Here is a 20,643-nt window from a genome sequence, read left to right as displayed (position 1 = left end):
TTAATATTTCATTGAATCATCATTATATACTTTTAAACTTGACTTGTCTTGGCTTTGATCTAAACAGTCTTTTCATATAATCACACTATTTTCCATTTTTTGTTGACTGAAAATGACATCGGATGTGAGAAGCTTAGGTAACGACCAATCACGGATCATCTTGTGAATGTCAAATGACCGACGGCTCAGCCATGATTGATCCTTGCACAAAGGTGATGGCCTTTTCAGTTGACAGCACAATGAAAAATGTTAATCCGAGGAAAAGCTACGAGTGCTGCGTTTACGTTAAAAACAGATTTCAAATCCTTATTTCTGTCTAAATATTTTCCATATGAACTTGTTTGAACAAATCAGATACAAATAAATGTTTGCTGGGTTTATTTCTTTGATTAAAATGGTAATCTAATTTTCTATTTTTTTTTTCTTGGCCATATCACCCCACCCAAATTGCACCCATGTCAAAGTACGTGTTGCTTCAGTAAAGAATGACTGAGGACACAGAGAATTATACAGCTGACATACAAGAAATGAGAGGTCGGGTGGAGAATAAATAGTACATGTCTATTCCTGTAGCAAAATGAAATGACAATGTCCTGGGAAATTTAGGGAAGTAGGTCATAAAGAGAAAAGAACTACATGAACGACCTCAACCAAACTAGATTAGAACCATTCCAACAATACCCCCCCCCCCCCCCCAAAGAAAAAAAAAAAGCATCCGACAGAGTACGACCAACCAACTGCAGAATGACAAATAAGGTCATTAATGTTGCATAAACTCACACTGCTGAAATGGTGGGCCATGACAATATCAACCAGATTACTGGTCCATCCAGACAGCTGTGAAGCAGAAGAAAAAAAGCCATTAAACAAACAAACAGGAGGCTGCAATGCAATTCGACTCAATTGACAACTCAAAATGACATGAACTTGAAATGATTGCACATGACATGACATAAAACACAAACATGGACAACAAAAGCAAACGTAATTCTATTTTCTGGAGGACAGAACCATTTTCTTCCTCAAAGAATAGTAAGACATAATGAGCATATGACATAAAAATAGACACAAGCAAGCAACAATAAAATGGTGAGCAAAGACAGACGAGCAGAGAGGCTCGCTGGTAAATAATTCAAATACCGCAAAGGCTACCACAGTCGTACTGACTTTAGAAGCCGCCCAGTCGATCCAGCCTTCAGCACACGGGTCGATATTGATGAGCACCAGCCCCTCCACCAGCGTGGGATTGTTCAGCTGCCAAGGGAATAACCCATTTTACAAAGCGGGATGTAGTTGGTCGAAAAACCAATACATGTGTAGTGATATCTAAGACCACGTAACATCATCTTTTATGTTATTGCACCAATCGTACCGATGGGCATTCCGATAAAATGTAACAAAATAAAGACACGCAACATTTTGCAAAAGAGTCACTGTAACACAATTTTGAATTGTTTCACGTGCCAATTAATTTGCTCTTAATTTGAAAATATAATGTTCCCGTCGCTGTATTAAAACACATTAACCTATGTTTTACTGATGCCTGGAGAAACCCTATTAAAATCTCACGTACAACCTGAAATGCCCTCACCTGCCTCCCATTTGAGAAAAACTGGTCTCGGTAGTAGGCCCATCTAGATTAGCCAGATGGCCGATAAAACCTGCCAATTACTGTAATTCCCCAAATATAGGTCGCACCTGTGTATAGCACGCACACCTTAATTTTGGTACTTTATTTGTTTCTGTGTTTAGGACGCAAAAAGAGTTTGGCGACAATGCAAAAACTGAATAAATCTTTGAAAATTCTTCATAGTTTCGTATCATATCCGCAATTTATATAATTGTTGTGGGTTAAGTGTGTTTCAGATTTCCAACATCATGAGCAGTCAGTGAACGTTGAATGCGCTCCAAGCTCGACTTCGTTTGCCATAAATTTGCCATGTTCCATCAAGTTCATGATTGTGTGAACTTGCCAAAAGACCACAATTAATAAATGAGTCAAATGGAATACAGTTCCGCGTTCTCTGACTGGAGCACTCAGCCGCATACCTTGCCACTCTTAATCAAATCAGATGGAGACATCATAACTTTTACATGATCCTCTCCATTTTAATAATATTCCTGCATGTGAATAAGGATGAACTCGGACGTTGGTTCAGTCTGCTTGCTTCTTTTTTTTTTTTTTTGAAAATAACGCAGTAAGAAGTGTTGTAAGAATTATTGTAAGAATATGGTGGAAATAAAAATGCACATCTGTGCATCAAAACACTATTTATTACACATAACTTCTTAACCTAACTTTGTATCTTTAAATTTAAGTCATAAAATGTATTGATAAGATTGTTCTGCAATTTTTACAAGCAATGATTAGGTGAGCAATTACTGTTGACTCCTGATATTTGTGGGGGATAGGTACTAGGCTGGCCCAAGAATGGTGAAATCTGCATAAAAATAACACCTGTTGAAATACAACATATCAGTCAGGCCCCAATAAAAAGCATAAGAGACATTTTACACAATTTTGATAGAAGATTGAAGGGAAAAAATATCAAGACAAGGGCCCAATCAATTGAAGTTAAATAATTGAGGATTTTGTGATTGCGCCGTAACTATTGCAAAGCTGATAAAACATCCATAGTGCTATTGTATGCCACTGAACACAGTGCAGAAGATAATGAGGATGTCAGGGGAAATCACAGACCTGTCCATCTTTCTTTGAGTAAACACTGGTGGCAGGAGGAGAGCTTAATGAAATATAAATGCCACAGATGCTGCGACTCTCCGCTGCGAAAACACTTTGTTCCTAGTCAGTTAAAGCAAATGAACGTCCAAATCCATTTTTTTTCCCATTAATACTTAACAAGGCATGTTCCTTAAGCTCACAGTTGTTTCCAAGCGTGACCACCACCCTCTCTGTCTTCTTTTCTCTGCTCTGGTTCTTTCGGTTTTTACTTACACAGATGATACTAATTTGTGTGTTAATGCTTCAGGTGGGGAAACCAAAGAGGAAAGCACCGGGGTGATTCATCAGCGAGACAGATTGTTGAGGAGACTTGCTGCACTGCGTGGGACGAAGGCAAGGGAAGGACGGGAGGATGGCTATTCCGCATGATGAGATGTGTGGCCTTGAAGAGCCTTATTTATACAAGCGATAACAAAAGGTGGGAAGAGGCTAAGAGAATTGGGAGGAGTGAAAAGAGAAAAAAAACCCGATGAATATTTTTCAATTTGTTTTAATTTCTTCATTTCCTAAATGTGCTGAGGTTTTTTTATATTTAATTTACTGGTTAAAAACTTTGCAAAACTGGCTAAAATCTTGATGATTGCATTTCAAAATAAAATCCTCTCTGTAAATGTCAGCACAATGATAATTGTTTTAAAAAAAATTAAAAACAGAATGCTGTGCCATCCAAGTCTGATTGATTAAACTTTGGAGCTACATTTGTGGTGATATCTATAGGCGCATTTCATTTTGCAACTCCAAAAAATAATAGCATTTCTTTTATTTTGGTCTCACCTGGCAGGGTATTGTGTAACTAATGTCTATGCACGAGTTAACAAAATCAAGGCATACCAAAATGTGTAAAAGTGTTACGATATCACTATTTAACAATGAGGTTACATCTTGTTCGAATTAATTTGCTCTTAATTTGAAGAAAAGTACCATTCCTGTCACACCATTACAAAAAATTAAATTAGATTTCCTGACAAATGCATAAAGTTAACACACTCAATACCAAAGACGTATTTATACGTCTGTACAGTTCAATCCCAGTTACTAATTTCCTGATTTTTTTTTTTTTTTTAAATATTTGGGTAGAAGTGAGTCACAAAATAATTTTCCATCCAAATAAATACATAAAGTACCAAGGATTTAATGTCTTAGACCCTTGAAAGATACATAGAATTATGTCTTTAGGATTAAATGAGTCAACGATCTCAATTGTATGTTTTTTTTTCACAATTAATTGATCATCAAAAATAACAATCAATACTTTGATGAGCCATTCATTGGTGCACTTGGAAAATAAATGAAAGAGATAAGGTACTCACGGCAAAGCGAGTGAGGACGTACGCTCCCGCTCCCACGCCAATGCCGATGACGCTGTTGACCCTGCGAGGAAACGGCCAGTTACAGCAAGGCTCTTCCTCAATGTATGCACACAAATATGAATCAGCCATCATGTGGCAATACTCACTTAAGCTGAGTCATCACTGATGGCAGCATTTCAGCCAACTCATCCATCGTTGGATAGCGATAGCTGGGGACAGATGACACAGCGGATCATTTATGAGCGCGTGAACCTCCTTGAGTGCGTTCTTTACGAGCGAATCATAGGGCAAGTTGAGTTCATCAAAAATGTTGAATATAAAAAATATGATGACTAATAGCATGCACATCCATTAGTAAATCAATGAACAGCTCACTTAAGAATAAATGAATGACTAAAAAAATGGAAAGGGCGTAGTTACCGGAATTGAACTAAAAACTAATTGTGGATATGGCGCCAACGTTTGGGATTTTGATAAATATCAGCATCAGCCTTTAAGATTTATTTATTTATTTATTTAAATCTGACGGTCGACAATTGATCAATGCATAATTATGTTAACTATTTCTTAGAATTAAGAAGCCGCTTTGATTTTGATTAAACTTGGCCAAATTTTGACATTTTCAGCGAAATGTTGCGGGGCTGTCTTTATATTTCAGATACTACTGTGTACCACTGATTTATTGATTTTTTTTTCTATCTAGAAAAACTCAAACATTTATAAAATTGCCATCACCATCATTTACTTATTTATGAAGTAGTCTTGGTGACAAGTTAAAATGTTTTAGTCATTTGTCATGGGCCACTGAAAAATGCATGGCTGGCCCCAAATGGCCCCCGGACCGTAGTTTGGACACCACTGTTCTCTTATTTTGAGGGGTGATTTTGTATGAAATGACCCTTAACGGTATGAGATTCTGCTGACGCAGGGAAAGCTCTGCAATTTCTGTTTTAGTTTGAACTTATTAGAAAGATAAGTGAGTACCCGCTGGGGAAGGGAGGTGCGCCCTCCTGCTGTCCAGGCGCATCCACGTGGACCACTGCAAAGTGCTGCGTGATCTCCTGCATGTCCTCGTAGTTGAACAGGGTGTTGAAGCACGACTTGTCTGGAAAGGTACGAGAGGAAGACAGAAATCAGGTCAGGACTCACATCCGTGTTGCGATGTCAAGTGGAACCTTGGGGGGGACTCACGGTTGAGGCCAATGTCGTGATAGGTGAGGATGATGGGTCTGTTGCCCTTGGGAACGCCCCTCATTGTCACATGAAGAACGCCATGAGGAGTTTCGATATCATGCTCCTGTGAGGCGGGGGCAGAGTTAGGAACTGACCTTGATTTTAAAAACAACCAGAAAAGTTGCATTTCCGCACGTTTGCCCAACAATTGTTCCACTGTCTCTTGAATTAATCCCATGGAGCCACACAAACAAGTGAATTAAAGCCATTTGAATATACAAAAAGTGTCAACGCAGCATAGTTTGTTCCACATCTGATTGGTTCATTTAAGAAGTGCAAATCAGGATAAGTGAAGAGTTTATGCTTACTGCTGCACTAAATGGTTGTTATTAACAGCAGGAGGCATTACGTGCGAGTCGCATGGTTATTATGAGGCAATGAACTAATAACCTTTGCATTACTACAGTAAATACAAATATTAGAGTAACAGGACATTTTATGGGTGCCGATTCATTCGATGAGTGACATTCCCCTTCAGTTAAAATAAAACATTAACAGAGTAGAGATTTTAGTCCCAGAATAACAAGATAAATGATTTAAATACTCCCTGCCGACCAAACCATTTGCATCTTTAAAGAGGTTCTTTTTAAAGATGCAAAGCATGCACCTCCTGTCCAACAAGCATCCCCTGTGCCCTTGGACTAACAAAACACCGAATGTTTTGCTGGACAAAGATTTTTCATCAGGAAAAACGTCCTTTGAAAGGTGAGCGCTGAAAATCACAAGCCCTTTCACAAGTATGACACAGCAAAAAAAAAACAAAAAACTGCTTTGCGGATTGTCTTTGCAGAGGGATGCATTAAAATTCAGAGAGCTCACACCAGCTTGGTCCTATTCATCGTTTTCTTTTGAATCGAGCAAAGAGAAAACCCGCTTTAGTCGCACAACATCAGAGTAAATAAATGGGAAGACGCATTTGAAATCTGAAGACGCTGGAATGTAAACAGCGAATTAAACCAAGTGGAAAAGGTGGGGATTCAGTCATTCCTTTAAATTTTACACTGCGAGTCCCTGACAGGTATATCTTTCCGGATGTATAAATGTATAACGTTAAGATGATGGATGTGGGTCGCAGCTTCACCAGAGGTGCTGAAGGTTAGTTGTCAGGGTCTCAAGGACAAGGCTGCAGTCATCTGAAATCAGCGATGGACACATCAACTGAAAATGATTCCTTCATTTTGCGTGGGTGTTGCCACGGTCTGGTTAACTAAATTACAAGCGACAAAACAACATGGGAAGAAGCATCACTCCATGCCAGCAGCTGGAGGCTGCATATAAACTACACAGCTACTAAATATAACCTCTCCTACAGAGATGGAATATATTATTCTATATTATGCTTCTTTATGGAGGCTGGTGTCTTCTGAAATAAATATCAAGAAATAGGCAAAAATGTTGATGATTGATTTTCGAAAAGATGTTTTGCAACTGTTTAATTTTAATGTACCATAAATCTACTTTCCTTGGGCAGTGGTTTTCAACCTTTTCTGTTTTTCAGTATTTTTCAACCAAGTACCCCCTTACCAGCGAAAGTATTGCTTGGGAAAAAAAAAAAAAAAAGATTTGAACCAAAGCCATATCCGATTTATTAAATGTGGATGCCCTCGTCTGCTGACAAAGCACATCTGTAATAGTTAACAAAAAAAAAGCATAAATTGTTTTGCAAAGAAGTAACACAACTTAGTGATCTGTTGCTTCATGTTCCTCTTATTTGCTCTTAATTTGAAAATTAAATTGTGTTGTTGCGCTCCTGGAATCAAATTTGCTTTGGAGATACATGCAGAAACTTTACCCCAGACGTGCCCCCATTGTACCCCCAAGTACCCCAATTTAAAAACCATTTCTTTAGAGCAGTGATTCTGAAACGGGGTTACAAGTACCCATGTAGGCGAGTGAAGGCACTTCAGTGGGTATGGGAGATTTTGACAGGGTATCTATGTACATAAATCAGCAAATCTAGTTTTATGATTGTTAATGATGTAAAATGTTCAGTGCATTTATTCTTTCAAATTAAGAGCAAATAAACTGGAACATGAATCAATTATGCCAAAATTGTTTTCTTGTAACTCCTTTTCAAAACATTGTATGCCTTTATTTTCTTCGGTTTTGTTTTAATGCCGAGTCATTATTTATGAACCTCGGGCAGATGAGCCATAAATAAAAAAAACATATTTTCTGCAAGTGCTCAATAGAATACATAAGACACCAAATGTAATTTCAAAGTTGAATAAATCAGAAATGGATGGCACAGCACAATTTGAAGTATGCTTTTTTTATCCTTCAAAAATGCTTTGTGCTGGTTAGGGGACCGATGTCTGAAAAAATATTTTACTATATGTTCACTACACAAAACTAAGTATGTCTCAGCATGAAAGCAAAGAGAGCTACAGGAGCAAAGCGAAGTCTGGTGTGACTAACCAAAACGAAACAGAGACATCAATTTTAATATATTATAAAGAAAAAGGAGGTAATACGAAAGCACAGCGGTTGCCAAATAATAAGAGCAAAAGGAGGAGAAAGAGATCTGTCATCATTTAGCTACTGGCAAGGCTTTGGTTTGGATGCAGTATCGATTTGGGAGACGCGTCTCAAATCATTTCCTGTCCAACACGTAAATTTCCGATGCAGCATCATGATGGAGAAAACATACTCGGGGTGGGGCTCTTTGACTGCAGATCAAGAGGAGAAATGAGCTGAACCTGGCAACATGCTTTTGGTTGTGAGGCTGTTTTGATTGGGCAACAGGTTTTGTGCTTCAGAAGGTTGCTAAAGGCAACCAGAAGGTGACGACTTTTATAAAATGAGGGTGAGGTGGAGCAAAAAAAGAGCAGCATGTCATCCTGTCCCTCCTCCCGCACTCTCTTATCAATCCAAGCCCACCACCCACCTCTTGCCTGTTCACCCCAACACGCCTGGAATGATATCAATCACCCATGAAGGCAGAATTACCAGGCGAGCAGCCTGACCAGGCAGCAACTGCCAAAACAACGTGTGCACATACACACGCACATTCAATGCAAGCCGTTTTATTTCTCCAAGGGTAAAACTACATTCATGCTAATCCTAAGAATACTTTGTCACACTGTTCGCCAATAATACAAATATTAGAGATATTCCCAATCATGTGATCAGACACTGGACCCCATCATATTTTTCTGCTGACTGAAAAAAAAAAAAAAAAAGAGTGATGAGGCAAGATTACTTTTTTGTCACTCCCACACTTCTATCTTTTATAGATAGCATTGTAGGCCATGTCAAAATGTAATTTTATTATATGTTGCGGGCCGCCCAGATGTGGATGGCGGGCCGCAAATGGCCCCCGGGCCGCAGTTTGAGCACCTTTGGTTTCAATCATTGCTTCACTGGCCATATTCTCCCGAGACACAGTCCACTGTAGTGACCGTTTGTTTTTGGGCAACTGTATACAGGTTTTCACCCAGTCAAGCTACCCTACAAAGTCCTGGTGTCCTCAGTGGAGGACATCCGGCTCTTCCAATGATGTTCAATCAAGTGTTTGGATGGGATGCGATTAACTTTGCTGTCTTGCTGAGACAAAATGGACACAGCAGTGGACACAAATTAACATGCTGGGTCACAGGAGAGGATGATCGAAGTCTCACGTTGGAATAGTTTTGTTAAAAAATTGATAATTTGGTTGCACTTTTCCCCCCTCCAATACATTCGGATCGGTATCGGCAGGTCCACAAAATCAATTGACTGGGACTCAGACCCATATGTCTTCTGCAATGTACAACACATGTGTCAAAGTCTAGTTTCAAGGTCTCTGCAGGCAAGGGTAGAAGCTGCTACATTGGAATTGGGCGTGTTATTGCTACAGTGTTGGGATGTGTGACCTCATTGCTCTTTTTTTGTGAGGATGGGAAAAAACAAAAATAACAAACCATTTTAAAAACGCACAACTGCTAGTGATCCAAACACGCATACAGCCTCAGACCTGAACCCAAACATACATGACCCTGCGCTTAGCCTCCCTTGCAGGCACGTACACACCTTTTAACTGCAGAAAAATGAACACACACATGATGACACTTCATCTTTAGGATTTTACACGCTGAGCTGACTCCAAGTACGGGCATGCACACAATGACACATGCCAAATGGACATGCCAAACTAGCAGCTGCACGAGGAAAAGGAAAAAAAAAAAGTCTGCTGCCTCCCGGAGGTGGCGACAAGGACCACCGAGAGCTTCGTCCTTCCCGGCCGCTGCTAGCAAATCACACATGAACTCATCCCGCTCGCGAGCACAAATCCAAGCTGCTTGGACGCAAGCATCTAGTCAGGTGTGTCGAGATGCATTTGTCACTCACCACTCCATTCCCAGAGCATGCAATCTGGTCCAGATCCAGAATAGCTGACATTGTTCCACCACACTTGAGAGTGCTGTGTTATGCTACGTATGAGTGCGTGCTAGGCGGCTTTGAAGAGCTCCGAAAGGAGGAGGAGGAGAAGGAGGAGGGGTTGGAAGGAAAGCAGGGAGAAGGTTTGGTGGCAGCGGTAACGGCAACAAGACGGCAAAGAGGGAGGGGAGGAAGGGATGGGCAAATGTGAATGAAAGCAGAGGATGCAGATGGAGCCAGAGAGGGAGAAAGACAGGCAAAGACACGGGGGAGGAGGAGTGGGAGCAAGCAGGCTGTGCTTAGTAGTCACAGTGTGTCCGCACATTGAGCCTACGGGGCATCTAATTGGATTGCGGAGGGTCAGGTGGGTAGAGGGTGGAGCCATGGGAAAAGACAAGGGTGGGGGCACAATGATGGGGTGCAAAAGATGCAGAGCCTGTCCAGGAAAAGCTGCTGACTTCATGCAGTCACGATGGTTGAAATCAAAATAGAGAGGAAAGTGACTTTGACCTTTGACCTTTGCATCAGCAAAATGTGGGCTCCTGAACTAAATGTCTTTACAAATAACAAATTACATCATATTCTAGAACTACTCCTTTTATGGTTGGAATTTATTACTATCACTATGTGACAAGGTTACCAGGAAAGAAGATGTCATTTCTTTTAAATCAAATATAGAATTAACATTTGAAAAGGATCCATTTGCTCTGAGGACATTTTGGAGTTCTTTATTTGACAAAATTGGCTGATTTGGAATTGTCTTCTTTGTCCTCTGCACAGTTAACATTGGAGGCCACTTGTCGAAAACTAGTTAGTCAAAATTGGCAAGCCTTCACGGCCAATAGCAAGCAGCATGGGCGGGTCTAACACGAAAACACTGGACTCCCATTGGTCAAAAGTAGCGTCAGCAAACTTGAATGTACACACTCTGTTGTACACAGCGTCCATTCTAAATACGGTTTGCCAATAGAGGGCGCCAGAGGCTAAAATATAAAGTGTACTGACAAAAGTACATGGACAGCTTTCATAACAGCTACAATTTATCATGAATCAGCCGCTATATTTGGAAGAAAATATGAAAATCTGTTTTAGGATTATGGTGAATTGCCTAATGTGGAAGTGTGGAATTTTTAAGGATTTTCTGGATTTTTTGATGAATGCTTGGAAGTGTTCTCTATGTATTATGTTTCCTGTCGAGCGACTCCGCATGTAAATTAGCTGTGTGCTAATTTCGGCACATTTTCCGAAGTATTTAATCAATGTTCATCAATCTGCAATACCCCTTCCGCACAAATGAAATGAAAATTTTGATTTCAGTGTTAGACAATTTTTCTTATAAAAAAAAAAGATTTCTCATCTACACAGATTGTATGACGCTCCATCAAAATAGCATCTATTAACTGTAGTTGCATGGCGTGAAAAACAGAAGCGTTAAGTCCTACAGTTTGAAGTCTGCTTTAGCCCTACAATAAACTAGCTAATGGTGCCCTCTGCTTGGCACAGTTGGAAACTGCTTATATGTCTTGTCTTCAATTTTGCTGAGGCAAAACGGACAAAAAGGCAATACAGGCACAAATAAAAAACCATAAAGTAGACTGGGAAAACAAATATAGTATTACGACGAAGAGAAATGCTAAAATCAAAGACAGAAAAATATGGAACATTTAAATGTACTCGTTACACTCCTTTAAGTGTACAGTTGAGCATTTTCATCTGGATGAAAAGGCCATGTGCTTTTACGGTAAGTGTATTCCTACAGTCCCATGGGTGGAGGAGGCTGAGTCATGCAGGGATGTCATTATTAGCACAAGACTGCAGCGCCACACCCTCCGCAGAGGTTGGGCGCTCTCAGTCATATTGACTGGGCTTTTCAGGCAGCTTCTACTATTAACACCTTCACCACAAACACAAATAAAGATGGTCATTACTAAAACCAGACAATTTCTGAGAAAAGAAGGTCAGCTTTAAAAAAAATCTACTTGAAGTATTTGAATATATTTTGCATACAGTTATTTAAATAAGAATGCTTCAATATTCAACTTTTTGTTTAATCACCACGATTGCATATGCAGCACATTGATTTGTCTTTTTTGGTTAAAACTAAGCTACTCATCAGATTTCACAAATGAAAATGAACAAAGAGACTCACCTGACAGTCGAAATCCTGAAAGTTGCGTGCATTCTGTTAAAAAACAAAACAAAACATGGGATCGTAGTTTTAAATAAAGTATACAGTGCTGAACATAATGTACACCATTCATTTGGTTAAAGTACACCTGTGGTACTAAGAAGAAGAAAAAAAAAAAATCGGATCTCCACACCCTGTTAGCAAGTATGGCTGTGCATCTTAGCTCGACAAAGTTTCCGCTTGCTATTATACATATACTTACTTAGATAAAGCCAACACATCTGGATGCATTTTTTTTTTATAATTCATATCCATCCATACATACATACAGCCATACATCCATACATACAGAAACACAAAGTGTTCCCTTGTTTTTGAGGTTAAACGGGACCTGAAACCCCCTGCAAAAAGTGAATTCTGTTTTTTCTTGCTCTTCTTGTTGTCGGGGATTACAAATTGTAGCACTATTTTGGCTAGCTATGAGGGTAAACATTAAGGCTATCAGATTTTTAATGTTGTAAATGATCATCATCTGTGTTTACACTGAGGTAACAGATACTGCATCACAAAGGTTCTCACTGGCAGCAAGCTTCAAAGAGGGAAGCAGAGGGACTTAGTGGGGTGCCTAATGTTGACTATGTTGCACAGGCAGTGTGTGAGGCTGCTCGGGCTTAATTAACCGCACTGAAGTGCGTTTGTGCTATTTTTATGATGTACTTCCTTTTGCTCTACTGCATTTTGCAGTTATCACCTCTTTCGGTTGTTCAAAATGAGTTGGCCACTAGGTGGAGTGAGAGGACAGAGCCAGTCTCCTCATTCATATGATGAGCCGTGTCCCAGCCTGTCTTTCAAGAAAATTGCCTTGCAGCCGTAAGAAAAGTGTTCCCCAGCTCAGTCATTGAAGTTACCAAGGAGGTGCGGGCATCTACATCAACCTCTCCGGAACTGTGCTGATTGTGAAAATGGGCTGCAGCCCAGGACAAAAGCTCCCAGAACAAACCTTTTTTTTCATTATATCAGAAGCTGACAAAAAAGGAAAATAAGCTCAGTAAAAGTTCAATAAAGCTATATATATATATATATATATATATATATATATATATATATATATATATATATATATATATATATATATATATATATATATTTTTTTTTTTTTTTTTTTTTTTTTTTTTGGGCCCACTTCTGCCTTTGATATTTTTCTTCCGCCCCACTGAGGACATAAATAATTCACTTTGATGAACAGTACTGCAGAGTATGAATTTGTGGTCTATTAGCGTATGTATTTAAAGAAGAGCATGATTTGTGGCTTTGACTGTGTGCACTTCAGTGATTTGTTGCCTTTTTCAACAACGTACCTTATTGGTCAGGAGTGGCTTGATCTCTGTCAGCTGTACATCCTGGAGCTCATCCATTATCCTTTTTTGGTCACCGTGAAGTGCTTCAGCAAGAGAAAAAAGAAGAAGTCATCACTTGAAGAATTACAAACACCCTTATTTTTATTTCTGTACAATTTCAGCCAATCACACTCTGCTCTGCTTAAACGCCCCTCTTCTCATATTAAGCAAGAAAGAAAATGGGTTATAGACAGTACAGTATTAGTTGTTAATCGGACATTGCATAGCTGTGACAGGAACAGGGCATTTTCTTTTCAAAGAGAGCAAATAAATTGAAAAATGAAGCACGTTATTGCTAAAATGTGTTTTAGTGACTTCTTTGCAAATACGTTGACTTTATTTTGAGTATTATGTGGATGCACACAGCCCTTATTGACGCAATTTTCCAGACAATGTGCAAGAAAGAATTAATATTTTCACTCAGCTGTCCAAGTGAGGTGTTTGTTTGCTCGGACATAAGGAAATACAGGGGTCATTTCTGATATTAATTACATTAGAAAAGGTCACACGTGTCAACGCCACAGTCCATATGCGGACACATTATTACACAATAAAACAGATCAGGCCGGGTTTAACAAGAACCTGCAAACTCCACCTCATCAGTTTTACCCTTGGAAGTTGGACGTTTATTCTTGTTCATAATTAGCAAACAAGATCACAGACACCGAAATGCCCGCCTACTCGGCTTCACAGACACCGAAATGCCCGCCTACTCGGCTTCCTCTGAAATCATTATTTGCCTGCATGTCAGGTGAGGACAGGAACTTTTGATTTAGCTAAGTGTGCCTTGGGGGGTGGCTCATCTGGCACAAAACAGAAGAATGGCTCCTCGAGGTGAAGTGCTAGCAAATGGAAGACAGTCAAATCAGACTAAGCTAGCCTGCCAAATCCCTGTGGTGCAATTACATAAGCAGTAAATATTTATTTTTATATCAATATAGTATGTTAAACGGTAACACATTTAATGTTTTACATAAAGAATAACTCATTCACTGCCATTGACGACTATACGCATCAAAGATTTATCGTAATTCCTCAAATAAGACACACTTTTTACCCCAAAAATGAAGGCCAAAAGTGGGGTTGAAAGAAACAAGCAGACCGAACCAACGAGTCAATGCATCCTTGTTCACACAGAGGAATATTACTAAAACGGAGAGGATCATGTAAAGAAAGATTACATTTATTCTGTTATTCCTATAATGTTTACATTGTTGCCAAAGTGTGGGTGTCTCTTATACACAGTAACACAGAAAATACCATCATTTACCCCTAAAATGAAGGGTGCGTCCTTTAGACGGGGGCCTTATATATTTCGGAAATTGCAATCATTTAATTGTGCTGGCAATGATTGAGTTAAAAAATTAGGTCATTCACTTGGCAAAACAAATACAAATAATTGGGTGGCCACAACACTTCCTGGCACAGTGAGAAAATCTTTGTGACGACCTTGAATCACAGACACAAAATGACCTTGAAAGGCTGGTTCGGTACAGCGGTCAACAAACAGCGGGGGGCACCAGCAATAATAATTTCACAGTGTCAGTTACAGTACTCTCCCTTTCATCCACCAACGCCCTGAACAAACGAGAAACCTGGTGACGCACAAATCTGGTCAGAGGTCATCCCTCTCCACAAGAGACCGTGTCACTGCCCAGAAAGAAAAACGAAGGAATCAGCAGGACACAACCCTCTAATGTTTTAAAACAACCTCAACAAAACGTCATGGCAGCGAGGGAAAACAAGACCGGCAAAATCCTTGCTGACAAATCCGGCTCAACTGCGGACTCAATAATATTTAGACAAGTGAACGAGGAAAAAAGAACAACAAATACTCGGCATGCTTGAGGAGATTGACCTCATCAATCCAACACTTCCTTGCACTTGTAAAAGCGCAATACAGTACGATCATCGAATTAGAAAATTGTCGACGGTAAGTCATGAAATCTTGTGACAAAGTGGCCTTAGATGATCAACAGGAAGATGGTTTCCTTTCGAGAATAAAGCACCTCCACCTAATAAAGCTGACACTAATCAACAGAGAGCCGCTCGACTGTTGAGCATGTGCACCCGTCGTCATGGAGACTAAGCTTGCCGCTGATGTTTATTCTAAGTTGGGATATCCCCAGGGGAAAGCTGTGAAACACGGAAAGAGGCAATAGATTGTGATTGGAATTAGGAATGGAGGAAGCGTCGCTCTTTGGGGACATACGGTTCGTCTTTGGCGACATTTAACTCTCACAAGCGAATCATGTGCAGCCGCTGAAAAATAAACCGCGGCGTAGGGCAGCGGAATAGGAACAAAAGTCGGCTTCGGCGAGAGGAGGGAAATCCCATTTGCAATTGAAACAGTTTGCAATGGTTGCCCCATCTTAACTGTACTCCATTAGTGCTGATCTAAGAGCTAATGATGTAGAACATGCCTCTGCGGTCTTGACTACAGCAAGGTCTGGATAGGATAATCGCTCAGAAACGGTTTGTGATGCCGGCGTTCACTCTACTCGCTTCAACCACGTTCACAGGAGATGAATGTGGAAATACAGTATTACCGTAATTTCCCCCAAATATAGGGCGCACATGTGTATATTGGACGGCCCCTTAATTTCAGGGTGAAATTCTGGTATTTTCTATGTTACCGCGCATGGGACGCACCAACGGTTTGGCAACAATGCAAAAACAATAGCAAAACAGAATAAATCTTTGTAAATTCTTCACGTTTTCTTGTGTCCATATTTGTAAGTTATACATTTTGTTGCGGCTTAAGTACGTTTCAAATTTCCAACATTGAGAGTGGTCAGTGAACATCTCGGCAGTGTAACGTTGAATGCCCTCGAAGGAGTTGTTTTTCCGCCAAGTTTATGGTTGTGTTTATATGCCAAACGAGCACAATTAATAAACGAGTCAAATGGAATACACTTCCATGTTCTCTAACTGGTGCACTCTTAATTGAATCACATGGAGACATCATAACTTTTACATGATCCTCTCCGTTTTAGTAAGATTCCTGTGTGTGAACAAGGACGGACTTGGACATTGGTCCAGTCTGCTCGCTTCGTTTATAGAAAATAATGCCATAATACTCTCAGCTAACATGAGCTCCTGTTAGCCGCTACAGGCACTGGCTGCTAGGAGCCAACTGACTTCCGCCCTCTTGGCTCGTCCCGTTACAGTAATTATTGTAAGTAAGAATACAGCATAAAGCATATATGTGCATCAAAACTCATCTTATGTGGCTGACGGATGAATCTTCCTCAAATGATGTTGAATAAAAAAAAAAGTTTTTAAGCTACCGTTTATAGGACGCAACCATACTTTTGGCCTTCATTTTGGGGAAAACAGTGCCTCTGATATGTGGGTAAATGTATTTAAGTGTATTTTTTTCCTCTTCTCTATTCTTGATTATTCAACAGAATTTCCAGCACGGTATTCAAATACCAACATATTCAATACATGCAGCCCTACTTGCTATTATTGTATCATTGTTTGAGACTGCCAAGCACACGTACATACGATTACTGTCATTTGGTCAACATTTTGCCTGCTGGATCATCAAGGTTAACAGTAACGTGATGGCGCCCTTGTAATAACCTACTTCCGTGTTTCCGGAGAGTCTCCCTACAGTCAATCCATTGCATTGCCATGGTAATGAATGAAAGAAATCCTTTTTTTACATCAACATACACAAAAGGGGAATGTTTACGGCAGATGTGTTGCAAATCCTGAGTTATTTGACGATAAATATAAAACTGACCACGCATGAAATCAGGCTGTACTCATTGGTAGCAAGGATTTGTTTTAATCACAGAGAAAACGGAGTGACCTATATTCACAAATCTCTTTAGTGGACTGTCAGGAAGCTACTGTTATGAAATAACTAGGCCTGCAACTAAAGATTATTTTCATGTTTGATTTACTTGTTTATTTTTTAGTCGATTAATACAGATGGATTTAAAAATAAAACGTTTTATTTCTTTACCATTATTCATAGAGCTGACTTCAAAGGGTTGTTCCGGTCCCAATCGTACGATCGGAAATCAAGTCTGATCGGTTTTACACTACCGTATTTTCTGCACTATAAGGAGCATTGCATTATAAAGCTCAATTTCAATGACTGGCTTATTTTAAAACTGTTTTCATATAAAGGACGCACCACATTATAGGGTGCATAGAATAGAAGCTACAGTAGTGGCTGCGGTTGCGTTATGAATCCACTAGGGAATGTCAACCAAACAATCAGATATGTCAAAACTTTTCAATCCGAAATTAAGACTAAAGAAGATGATTTGTGGAAAGAACTATCTGAAGAATATTGAAAAATATTTTTGATTACATGAAGAGAGTGGTTGGATCAATGCCAGAATGAATCGAGTTTGAAAGAATATAATTATGATTCAACTGAATATGAAACTTAATTTTTAAGCAAATTGCAACCAAAAACCTTAAAATATATAGTTTTGTTGATTCAAAAACAGTTTCTGCATCTATTTTATAAAATTGCGCCTTTATAAAAGCTTGGCCTTGTCCCCATATAAAATACTTAAAAATTGGACCATACGGTATATGGCATATCAAAATAAATAAAGATTGCAATAAAGATTTTAATTGTAAAAAATACATTTATCATTGAAATGCAGAGGTAAAAATTTAAGAATTTACCTGGCGATTAAAGTTTTGTTTAATCTTTCCTCCCTCCCAAAATTGAAAACTCGCTTTTTATGCGCTGTATAAGGCACAGCTTTTGAGAAAATTGAAGGCTTTTACGTGTGCATTATAGTGGGGAAAATACGGTATACGCAAGCACAACAAAGGTTGGATATCAGGATATCAGTCGGTGGCCAACGCAAGTCATGCCTTCGCCAACATGGCGCCCTAACCTGGCATGCCATTTTGATGGCAAATTGTGCCGTGTTACTTAGCAAATATTTGTTAGTTAGGTCCTATGGAATGAATTGCAAGTAGAAGAGTTTGCCAATGATGAATCATAGCAGCTATTCATATTCCAGCAAGAGGTCTGTGTCATCTGTCAGCCTGTTTTTTCCATTGACGAAATTCTTGTCCGACAAATCCTAGTGAAAAGAATACGAGCGTGTCTGTGCTCAACCGGAGCCTCCGCATTAACTAGAAACTAGCAGACTTCACACCATAACAGAAACTGGGCCAGAACAAATTCCAGGGATGCTGCCGCTGCCAACCAACAATAAAGCCTAACGGGTATGTCCCTTTTTTCTTTGTGCGATGCTGGCACAAATTATGTGCACTGCTGAGGTGGCACCTCACCCACTTAAAATTCTTTTCTCCTTCAACTTAATAACCGCTCAAATGCCAAGGCACCAACAATCTTTTGAAGTTACTTTTTGGCATATGATAATAGATTTTACTCAAGAAATGAAAATGGACACAGTGGAAATGCGACACATAAAATATTGCTGGTCCATCTCTGTAGACAAAGGCGGCTGGAAGGTTAACATTAGCACAAGTCCATTTCTGATATTTCTAGGCTTGTACCCACAAAATGTACAATGATGTAGCCATGAAATCATTACTGGAGCTTGAAACAGGTGCAGGTGCTCAGACAAGGTTGCACCGATGTACAATGGGTATGCTAGCAGTTTTGTCTGAAGAGATGCTAGCAGATAGCTTCATTAAAATGATCAAAAAAGACCTATTCAGAACATTAGCCTGATTTTATCGTGAGTCAAGAGTATCATGTAAAATTGGACCCACAGTGGTAAGAATTTGCGGAAACTCAGAAGACACACATGCACACGTACTGTAGACCCCAAGCTTAATTATATCACACCGTCGTCTTAAGACTCCAGTGTTATCCTTGCAATTTATGATCGTCTGTCCTCTTTCTTCCTCTGACAGCATGACAAAAAATGATGATGAAATACCTCTATGATGTCTTTATCTGCTTCGACTCACATAGCAATCTATTCTTATCCCGTAGTGACTTTGAAACGGAAAAGAGCTAGGCAGCAGTCAGCAGCAGAATAAGTCTCTCCTATTAGCAATGTGACAAGATTTCACAAAAATGACAAAAGTGTCAAAACGCTGAATCTGGAAGCAACAGGCACTTCAATCTGGGTTCAATGCACTTTTCAAAATCCGATGCTTTTGTGTTTTCCTCATCAACTTTATGCATCCCTGAGGCAAAGGTAAAGACTGGGGGAAAAAGTCGACCCTGTCGGGTAAGTCGACTATAAAAACAGGTTGACAGAAAATATCATCAAGCATGAAACATGCCCAGTCTGCCAAGAAAAAGAAAACGAAGTAGAAAAAAAAGGAAGTTACTGACCTCTAAGTAGCTAACAGGCTGCTCCACTATTACATATGTATTGTCAGGGATGCAAATAACTGGTACGCATGTATGCATAGACAGAAATCACTGATGCTCAATGTCGCATGCTTCACTTTGCGCATTTGCGTACCCTTCCTCGCTTTTACACATGGTAACACCAGAGTCTGCTTAACATATTTTTTCCCTGAAAAGGGGCTTTAGGATGTGGCTTGAAGAACATTTAAATGTGGTGCAAGATTTACCGCTCATGTCTTTAGCTAGCAGACAAAACCAGTACGTTTGATGCAGGGTTCAAAATATTCAGTCATACTTTATTCGACAAGTATAAAAACAGCGCATGCATTTAATGCAACTTATTGCTAACACGCAAGCTAATCGAGAAGCGATAGCTAATCAGCCTCTTGCTTGGTGGCCAGACAAAAATGCAGGAACAACGCAAACTGTATGTAATAGTTTTTTACTCCTTAGCGCGCTAATGTTAATCTTGTTTGCTAACCATCATCTGCAAATGTTGTTTTCGTCTAAAAATACATATATTTTGAAGATGAGAAAAAAACAAAAAAACGGGGTATATCTACTCCAACTCCAGCCCTCAATACACAATATGTAATACAAACAGATGACAAAATGCAGCCGGCTTGCACACACACTAACACACTTTTGTGGCGTTGGATTGATGCACATCTCTTGAACAAGGGCAATTGCATCTTTTTATAGGGGACATTCTGAAGTGAGTGCCCGTCCATAAAATGATGAATGTGTTCAAGGACCAGCCTGGTTTATTAAAAACTACAGTATAAATTTAGAAGGCAGTGGCAGCGCCAGTGTGTCCTGCCCACCAAACACACGATCTCTAAAAACATTATACAACCTTTTTATGGATCATTGATCAATAATCAATTAATCATGCGTATCTCCATTAAGTTAAAAAATCAGCTAACGCGCATGGCCCAGCAAATGGGAATCATATTGAATCAGAATCAGTAATGCCTTTCATATAAAAACAAGACCCAGGCAAAAATGTGCATTTTGATCAGCTGATGAAAATTTTATTCAAGATAATGACCCAAGTGTCACCCGTATGAGAATTAGCTTTAGGAAAATGGATGAATGTATAATGGCTGATTATGAAGACAAAAAAAATTCAGGGCAAAAGGGGGTCAAACATTCAT

General features: G+C 39.5%; 1 protein-coding gene across 3 annotated transcripts in view; it reads right to left on the bottom strand.

The window, feature by feature from the left end:
• Positions 1-20,643, bottom strand: part of ndrg3a (ndrg family member 3a) — a 35,361-nt gene that overhangs the window by 6,485 nt on the left and 8,233 nt on the right. For 2 of the 3 annotated variants that reach the window (XM_088422749.1, XM_088422750.1), the window contains exons 2-9: positions 13,132-13,214; positions 11,795-11,827; positions 5,245-5,350; positions 5,038-5,158; positions 4,200-4,262; positions 4,054-4,114; positions 1,168-1,254; positions 781-837 (exon numbers count right to left, since the gene is read on the bottom strand). In XM_088422749.1, coding sequence (XP_088278875.1) covers positions 781-837; positions 1,168-1,254; positions 4,054-4,114; positions 4,200-4,262; positions 5,038-5,158; positions 5,245-5,350; positions 11,795-11,827; positions 13,132-13,188 — 585 coding nt within the window. In that variant the 5' untranslated portion in view covers positions 13,189-13,214. Of the gene's footprint in view, positions 1-780; positions 838-1,167; positions 1,255-4,053; positions 4,115-4,199; positions 4,263-5,037; positions 5,159-5,244; positions 5,351-9,615; positions 9,944-11,794; positions 11,828-13,131; positions 13,215-20,643 lie in introns of those variants that run through there. The other variant, XM_088422751.1, reaches the window with a different exon arrangement.

Source organism: Hippichthys cyanospilos, chromosome 9 (genome assembly GCF_059441005.1).
Source record: "Hippichthys cyanospilos isolate Australia breed blue-spotted pipefish chromosome 9, RoL_Hcya_1.0, whole genome shotgun sequence".
Taxonomy (NCBI): Eukaryota; Metazoa; Chordata; class Actinopteri; order Syngnathiformes; family Syngnathidae; genus Hippichthys; species Hippichthys cyanospilos.
Note: the sequence above shows the minus strand (reverse complement) of the source record. Positions and strands in the feature narration are given on the sequence as shown.